Here is an 8,797-nt window from a genome sequence, read left to right as displayed (position 1 = left end):
AATGCCATTTAAAGCCAGAAAATTGGATCCGGAGTGACTGAGAGACTTTGGTAATGAGTCCGGGCAACTTGCATCTTTTCTCTCTCTTCTGATCTATTTCTCCGGGAAGAGACCCTAAGAATGTTAAAGTTTGACTGGCAGGATGATATCATAGAGTGAAAGTGAAGGAGCAAGCTTTGGAAACAGGTGGCCACGAATTATATTCTGCAAAAACCCTGAGGCAATATGTGTTTTCTAGTTATTCCGCTACTTGGAAATAAAGTGGCTCGTTTCAAATGGAAGTATGTGCAAAAATAGAGGTGTCCTGGCGTGTATTTTCAATGGTCACATTTCTTAGATGTATTACATCAGATATATTTGTGAGGGAAAATACCAACCTGTCCAGTAATTCCCTACCCCAGGTCTGTCGGGATAAAATCCTCTTTACTCAAAGCATCAAAAGTACAACTTTTGCTGGAGAATTGGAGCTCCTTGCTAGTGCTGAAAACCTCCAACCCGAAGAATCAGTGGTGTATTTATTCCGGAAAAAAAATTCACAGCTCATAGATCGTGCTTTTATTCTTTTATTGCAGGACAGAATATTACAAAATGAGATTACGTCCTTGTTTTGAAATCGAATAGACATTTTTCAGAGCAAACTTTGTTGGAGTGTCTCAGAATAAGCATAGCTTCACTGATTCCAAGCTGCAGACGCTTGTAAAAAAGCAGATGCTTTTTAACTGCAGAAAGGAGTATCGTAATATCATTTTGTATGAATATCTGTATTCATAAAACCTACACATTCGTTTAATATCGAAACAGATATTCCTGTAGAGAAACCATTAGAATATATAATATTTAAATAGAGTTTTCTCCTCAGGACCCACGTAGAATATAATTGGAATTCATGAAAATCTTCAGAAAACTATGCTCCGAAGTTGCCTGAACACTACATAAATGGGGTTTCTTTTAAAGGACGTTCTTTTAACAGAAGTTATTTATAGGAAATCAAGACAGCAAATAGTTTGCAACAAAATCCCATTCCATATTAAAAAACCATTAATATAAAAAAACTCCAATATATTTCAGCTAATCTTAATTTTCAAACGTGCCAGTCATACATGCCGAGTCAAACACAAAGGTAACAAAATGAAAGAAAGAACTACTAATAAGAAGAGTCCATCAAAGGCGGGAAAGCTGTGGGTTTTATTTTGGATTCCTCCAGATCAGTGTTCTTATACATATTTTGCCATTTTCATTTGAACTATTTAAATAGAGAACAAATAACGTTAGACGCTATAGGTTAGAAGCTATTGCATATTGTGCAAAATGTGAAGTGAAGTGTCAACACAAATTGCTGGTTTGGGCGTGTAAACAGCAATCCTAAATACATCCACAAACACAAGAAGCTATCCTCCAAAAAAGTACGGGCCGTGTGAATGTTGCTAGTTGACCTGCCCCATTGTAAAAAATAAATTGTGAACAGTAGCCTAGTTCTTAAGAAATATTGACAGTAGGTTTGCTTACAGTGCTACCTGTCCTTAACTCTTTTGTGTTCTATTTTAGACAATACATGTTGCTTGAAAATATTCAGAAGGGGGAAAAGTATATCTTGGCTATTAAACTCATAATAATCTGTAAATAGAAGCCTGGAAGACGAAGTATATAATCCAAATACCTATTTGTTAAAGGTTTGGGGCTTTGTTTGTTTGATGATTGTTGTTTGGTTTGTTTGTTTTTTTGGTTTTGGGTTTTTTTTTTGGTAATTGAATAAAACCAAACTACACTTTACAAATTACCAATATTAAAAGAACCCGCTTTTTCATCCTCCCACATTGTTAGACTTATAGGTAACATGTTGCTGTGCTAGCTAGCTATCGTCGTCATCATCATCATTCTGTATAAAACTATATAATCTGACAAAGTGGGTTTTGCCCACGACAGTTTATGCCAAAATGATGTTGTTAGCCTTTCCGGTGCCTCGGGACTCCCTGCTGTGTTTATATAATATAGTTAATATAACAGATTAGTGTCGTAGCTCGGTAACAATACTTTTTCTGAAAGCAGGATTTGTGTTAAGCGAAAGACAAAGTTATGATCTACTGCTAGAAGCCCACTTGTCAATGTAATTTGGGTGATGAGTGAATCAAGGACACCGTTGTCAAATTGGGGAGGTGGAAACGCTCAGTAGCAGTCCCCATTTCGTGTCACTGCGAATCACCGCCTTGTGACACTTTTGGGACTGGGGCCTGTAGAAGCCCTGCCCGTGGTATGTTTTGGAGACGCGGGGAGCTATCCATTGCGGAGTGAGACGTTTCCGGGATGCCAGCCCGTCTGGGTTGTTGTTTGGAGTCATGTTTGAGCTTTCTTCTGCCTTGGGTCTTCCGAGTCTCTCCCTACGGGAAAGAGCAGGAACTGCCCCCAGGCGAGCCCTGTTCCCTTCCCAGTGTGGGAGGTGGATGGTTCTAGGAGGAGACAGCGCTATATAGATCAGCCCCCCCGCCCCGCCAAAAAAAATCCTCCCCGCACGGGCTGCGTTTGCAAGCCACGGGGACCTGTGCCGCTGGGGCGGGGAGAGCCAGGAGGAAGTGTGAGGGGGTGGTTTTGTGGCATGAGCGGTGAGATCTGTGTCATTTGCCTCCTGCACTTCTAGTGGTGCTTTAGCAGAGCCAATATCCTTTTGTGCTAATAGCCCCGTCCTCATTTGCTGCCTAATTGGACTATATAAAGCCAATAACAGGCGAGCTCTTATAGCCCGGAGCCAAAGCACCACGTCTAAAGGGGGGTGGGGGGAGGCTGCCACCGCTGCTGCTGCATGGGGCTAGGGCTGCGCGGAGCCCTCTCCCGTCGGCTGCCGCCTAATCCCGTTTGCCATTGTGCGTGCCCAATCGCCGTGTACTCCCTGCATTTAACTTGGATGACATTTTGATTTCATCATTAGCATCCGGCGCCAGATTGACGCAGCAGCAGCCGGGCGCTGGTCCTCCTCGCCTCCTCCCCGCAGCAGCCCTGGGTCCCGGGCTCTGGGGGGTCTCCGGCGGCTGAGCAGCCCCCCATGCGCGGAGGCGCTGCCTCCTCGCCCCGCCGCCCGCTCGCAGCCTGCCCCAGCCCCGCCCGGATTGGGTGCCCCGCGCCGGGACTGAGAGGGCGGTGTATGGTCTGAGCCGCCGCTGCCCTGCCACAGACCGGGAGGAGGATGCCTGAGACCGGACAGGAGCCCCCCAGCAGCCAGCCGCCGCCGCCGCCCAAGGAGTCGCCTTTCTCCATCAAGAACCTGCTCAACGGCGACCACCCCAAGGCGCCCCCCAAGCAGCCCCGAGCGCTCTTCGCCCCGGCCGCCAAGGGGGCTCTGGATGGAGCCGGCTTTGCCCTCTCCCAGGTGGGCGAGCTCGCCTTCCCCCGCTTTGAGATCCCGGCGCAGCGCTTTGCCCTGCAGGCGCACTACTTGGAGCGGTCTCCCACCTCCTGGTGGTACCCCTACACCCTGAGCGCCGCGGGAGCCCACCTGCCCAGGCCGGAAGGTACCGCCCGAGTCTGTCTGTCTGTCTCTGCGCGGGTTCCCAGCGCGGGTTCTGCTCTCCTGGGGCAGGAGCGAGGGAGGCAGGTGCCCGGGCTGCCCAGTGAAGGGGGCTGCCCCCGTCCGGGCTCCCAGGCGGTTAACAGGCTGGGTCGGGAGCTGGCCAGGCACCAGGGAGTGGCCTCCAGCGGGTTCCTTTCTGGGGGGAGGCTAAGGTGGCAGCGGGCCCCGTGGAGAACAGGGAGCAGCCCCTCTCCTCCCGGGCTCAGCGGGCAGGGAGGCGCCGGGCTGGTGCCTCGGGCCTGGTGGTGCTAAAGGCGCTGTCTGTTTCGGTTTCCTTTAGCGGCAGAGAAATCTCTTCTGCGAGACTCCTCCCCGGCCTCGGGCACTGACAGAGACTCCCCAGACCCCCTGCTCAAGGCCGAGCCGGACCGCAAGGAGCTGGACTCCAAAAGCCCCGACGAGATCATTCTGGAGGAGAGTGACTCGGAGGAGGGGAAGAAGGAGGAGGCCCGGGAGGACTGGAAAGCCCGAGAGGACAGCCCGGAGAAGAAGCCCTGCCGGAAGAAGAAGACCCGCACCGTCTTCTCCCGGAGCCAGGTCTTCCAGCTGGAGTCCACCTTTGACATGAAGCGGTACCTGAGCAGCTCGGAGCGGGCCGGGCTGGCCGCCTCTCTGCACCTGACAGAGACCCAGGTCAAGATCTGGTTTCAGAACAGAAGAAACAAGTGGAAAAGGCAGCTGGCCGCAGAGCTAGAGGCTGCCAACCTCAGCCACGCGGCCGCCCAGAGAATAGTGAGGGTGCCTATCCTGTACCACGAGAACTCCACCGCCGAGAACGGCACCTCGGCGGCCAACGTGCCCGTCAGCCAGCCCCTCTTAACATTCCCCCACCCGGTCTACTACTCCCACCCGGTAGTCACATCAGTACCGCTTCTGCGACCCGTCTGAGGACTGACCCCATTCAACTGTCTGGTGCGCCCGTGGGGAGGGGGTGGCTTGAAAAAAAATCACCAAAACCTCTAGGTCAGGAAAGAGGCCCGAGGAAACGGAGCAGCTGTAAATGATCAGTAATTTTGTAAGTACTCCAATGATTTGTGCAATTCATCAAGCCAATATTTGATGCTCTTTTTTTAAAGGGTGGTTGTTAGGAGAGGGGGAAAAAATCACCCTAAAAATAAAACCAGAGTTGAAGTGGAAACTTGTAGAGAACACTAGGATTGTCACATCTTTTTGTAAACGTCAACAAAATATTGCGCTGATCTTTGTGGCTTTAATTTTATTTTTGTAAACAACAATAAATAAAATGATCGCGGTTTACTCCTCCATATTTGCCAAATGCTAGCGGAAAACGGAATTTCTGTTCCTTTCATGCCTTTCCTTCTTTCCCAGCCCTGTTAATCCTCTCGGTTCTGATACAACTCAGAGACGCCACCAGACGTGGCTTTTAATTTAACCAGACCTTTGTACAAATTTGCCTGGTCACTTTGCCAATGTTTTGCATTGTTCTGTTTCTGTGATGGGACTTTATAACGCGAAAGAAATACAGGAAAAACGAAAAAAACCTTAATTATATACACAGGTTGGATGATCCTTTATTTATTATAATTTGTTTAGATTTTAAAACAATTGATTGTGGATTATTATTGTCCTAGGGTTATTTTCTTTGAAATGGCATTTCAACATTAAAAAAATCTGTATCCTTTTGGGGTTTTTTTGTAAAACAAAAAACTATTGTACTTTTTGAACTGTGCAATATTGTACGAAAATTCTTAAAGCGCTGCTTTTATTTTAATAGTGAAAAAGGTTTTTTTTTTTCATTGTAAAATTGCGTTCATTCCTGTAGTTAAAAAGAAGGAAAGTGAAAAGAGAGGGATAGGAGGAGGGAATAAACACTAGACCTGCTAACATAAATAAATAAATAAAAGATGTTGAGTGAGCTGAGCGCTTTAAGTGAAGGACAATCAATCTTTGAAAAAAGTAACTTATTTGCTATTATGTACAGTTTTCTTGTAGAGTCCATCGGATGTGTGGGTTTTAGTAGACTGAAATCAGTTGCTGTGTGGACACCTCCATTCTATCTTTCCTGCTGTCTGCTCACCTGTTGTAGGACAATTGTTTAGTATCATCCCAACGTGTTGGGGTTTTTTTTGTTTTTGTTGTTTTTTTTTTGTTTGGTTTGGTTGGGGTTTTTTTTTTTTTTTTGGTTACCTATCTAGTTCTGTCAGGAATCGGTCCTGTTTTTAAAACAATCAATACTGTTATAACTGAATGTCGTGGTGGAAAAATAAATAAAACCCGTTCCTTTATCATTTTTAAGTGTGGCTTTGGAAAATGAGACAGAACAGGTGTCTTTGGAACCTTCCACATTTCCTCCTATTGTTACACACACACTCCCTCCCACTGGCTCTCATTCCAGGAACTGGCGAGACAGAGAGTGCATTGTTCTACTAAATGAACAATCGCTTTGCTTCCTCCCGCGTAGTTAGCACGGGGAGGGGCTTTCGAATTTAGTTTTTATACAAATATTGCCGGGCTCCGGGCTGCTTGCAGGCTGAGCGGTCTGCCGCTGTTTATGGGCCTTGCAGAGGTGAGGTGGATGGCAGGGTGACTCCAGAGGTCAGAAAGCTTCCTAGAAAACAGAAACGTGCCAGCTGCATCGGCTCCCTCTTAATTTCATCCCATCAAGGTACATTTCTGGCAGAGACACTTTCTGTGACCGCTGACACTGGAGGGCTTTGAAATCGCCATTGGAATCAAAGGGAGCTACCCAGCCACACCCTTCAGGGTCGGTCCCCTGGTGTTGAAATAATAATCAGAGAGCGGGACAGTTCATAGCACACACGCACTCCCCGTGGAGGGCATTTCTCCACCAGCCTGGCAGGTTTGGGGGCTTTTGACAAAGATCCGGAGTCGCGGTAATAGATGTAAAGTGTCCCATCAAAGCAGCGTCTTGCCCCGTGGCGGATACTCTGTTCCCCTGAGCAGCAGCTGGGGGAGTGGGAAGCTTGCACCCAAGGAAGGGGCTTGTGGCTGGCGCAGCCCTGGGATTCCTGCTGGGTGGCTCCGAGAGCCACTTTTGCCCATGAGATGGCACCTCGCAGCCATGGCAGCGTGCACTGCCCGCCTGGCTCACTCCTCCCTGGGCACTGAGCGCGGCGGCCAGGAAGAAACTTCCTTCTGGGCTTCTCCAGCTAGAAGCCCGGCCCAGTAGCACCTGCCCCCACTTCGGCTGCGCGGGGTGCCCCCTGCAGTAGCAATAGGTGTGACCCAGATATCCCCCCCCCCTTAAGTGGTGCCACCCCGCTGTCGGTGGCAGGCATCAGCCGCAGCCCTGGAGCCCTTGGCGGGCCGTTTTCCTCTGCAAGTCGCGCTGATCCGCTTCAACTTCCGGCTTCAGCGCCGCCGCCTACGGCGCATCTCAACTTCAGCATCGCTGGAGCCGGGCTGCCCCGGGCCTTAGCGAACCGGGCCCCGCTTGCCTTGGAGGGGCCCGACGCTGCTTCCAAAACGGAACGTTCCGTCCTATTCCCCAGCGAGCAGGAGCTGGAGCAAGAGCATCCAGTCCCCTTGGCGCCGCGCTAGGAGCCGCCCTCCCTGGCGCTGGGGCGCGGACTCTGAGCGCCTCGGTTTGCTGGTGCTCCGCAGCCTGTCGGGGCTCCTGGGGAGAAGGTCACATTTGAAGTTCACGGCTGAGAAACGGCCCCGAGTGTTTCTTTGGAGGGTTTTTTTTTTAATTCATCTCATACCTCGGTTGGCACCGCGTGCATCACTATTATTATTATTACTCCAGATTCGAGTGATAGCATCGTTTCCGGTTTATAGAAAATTGCCCCGAATCAACGTGTGTGTACGGTTAGGGCAGGATTTCGCAAAAAGCCCCATTGCAAAGAGATAGTCGCTCATTTTTCTTTCGTTTGGGGAGCAAAATCCTAGCGTGTGTGGTAAATGGAAAATAAACAGAAATTCGGAGTCAAAATACGTTGTTCCTTGTGTCGCCTACAAACAGAGTGATGACTTTTTCTGTTTGCAATACTAACTTTGAAGCAAGTCAATAGCAGCCCATTAAAAATCATGTTGTAATTGCAAATACATCCTTAGATTTTACAGCACGATGGCACAATGTTATCAAACGCCAAGAAATACTTTATTTGTGGTCAGTGCCTAGAAAACGGTTATTGACTGACCCAGTCTTTCCTAAGTCGAGAAATGACTAGTTTGTTGCAAACACAAGTCGTCCTCTGGATTTTTTATCTCCTCAGTACACCTGCTGCTTCCATCACCGCTCCAGTGGAAACATCACGGGTCATGAGAACATAATTGCAGCAATAAAATGACAGCCCTTGTCTAGCTTGCACCAAAATATCGAATAAAAAGGGCTAAGTTTAAAAATACACAGGCCAACAATCCTGAGCAAAGACATGAAAAGAGGACAGGTGCAGGTAAATAACATTGCCTTTACTTGCTCCTGGGGGTTTGACTAGATCCAAGTATAATCAAAGAACATTTTTCCTTTACATTTTCTACTTCAAATAAATCTTCCATTGAGTGAGATTCGCAATAACGTGCCAACACCTCATCTTTCAGGTGAGCAGCTTTGTCCTTTCATCGGAGCCTATTAACCAGATTAACCCGGCTCTAAGAGGTGTGCTTGGAGCACGCGAAGAGTTTTAATATGGTGGCATTTGGAAATTCACACTACAATCTTTTAAAACTAACTTCTACCCGTAAATTGCATTTACTCCAACGTTAGAGGAAGTGAATGCTTTAATCTCTCTTGCGATTGGGCAAAACTTTCCCTCTAAGTAACTTTTCCTGGTGGGTTTGAATAACTGATAAGCCTCTAGTAAAGTCCTACACTGCAAAATATACAATGGAGAACTGCTCATAGGTAAACAAGGGGTAAAACCCTCGTCGTTTTCGAAGCAGAGACAAATTCCTAGACAAAACATATTTCGCCATTTTGGCAACGATTGAAAGTTTCTGGGGAATCAAAAGCAAGTACTGCACTTTACAGAGTTTTAAACAATCACTTTGCAAATAAACTGGCCAGCGGTAAGAGTCAGGGCTGTTTGGTCTTAGGGTGTATGCAATTCAAAGAAAGTTGCTTCATTTCTTAATTTGTAGCAACTGTATCTCCACTTCTGTTTATTGCTGCAGCTGTGCTCTGCAAATCTGTGCCTTTGTTTGCAATTAAAGAGATACATAGTTCTTCATATCCACTGTTTTGAGAGTGGCTGAACAGAACTAGCTTTAGTGTTTGTATTAGAAACATACATGTATTTCTTTTATTTGGTAGTA

General features: G+C 47.7%; 2 protein-coding genes across 3 annotated transcripts in view; both read left to right on the top strand.

Annotated features, from left to right (window-relative positions):
- The first annotated feature begins 2,760 nt into the window (after positions 1-2,760).
- On the top strand, positions 2,761-5,678 carry HMX3 (H6 family homeobox 3). The gene is made up of 2 exons (XM_006136099.4): positions 2,761-3,500; positions 3,840-5,678. Exons 1-2 carry the CDS (start codon positions 3,176-3,178, stop codon positions 4,445-4,447), a joined length of 933 nt encoding a protein of 310 aa, XP_006136161.1. The 5' UTR covers positions 2,761-3,175; the 3' UTR covers positions 4,448-5,678.
- A 3,073-nt stretch (positions 5,679-8,751) lies between these two features.
- The window catches only part of HMX2 (H6 family homeobox 2), a 10,043-nt gene continuing 9,997 nt past the window's right edge, over positions 8,752-8,797 (top strand). For both annotated transcript variants that reach the window (XM_075935310.1, XM_006136100.4), the window contains exon 1: positions 8,752-8,797. This exon is cut by the window's right edge and continues 194 nt beyond it. In XM_075935310.1, the coding sequence (XP_075791425.1) occupies positions 8,774-8,797 (24 nt within the window). In that variant the 5' untranslated portion in view covers positions 8,752-8,773.

Source organism: Pelodiscus sinensis, chromosome 8 (assembly GCF_049634645.1).
Source record: "Pelodiscus sinensis isolate JC-2024 chromosome 8, ASM4963464v1, whole genome shotgun sequence".
Taxonomy (NCBI): Eukaryota; Metazoa; Chordata; order Testudines; family Trionychidae; genus Pelodiscus; species Pelodiscus sinensis.
Note: the sequence above shows the minus strand (reverse complement) of the source record. Positions and strands in the feature narration are given on the sequence as shown.

Excerpts from the sequence above, each read along its gene's own strand:
- HMX3 (XM_006136099.4), top strand. The coding sequence starts at position 3,176 with ATGCCTGAGACCGGACAGGAGCCCCCCAGCAGCCAGCCGCCGCCGCCG. Across the intron at positions 3,501-3,839 it reads CCACCTGCCCAGGCCGGAAG|CGGCAGAGAAATCTCTTCTG; the intron begins GTACCGCCCGAG and ends GGTTTCCTTTAG.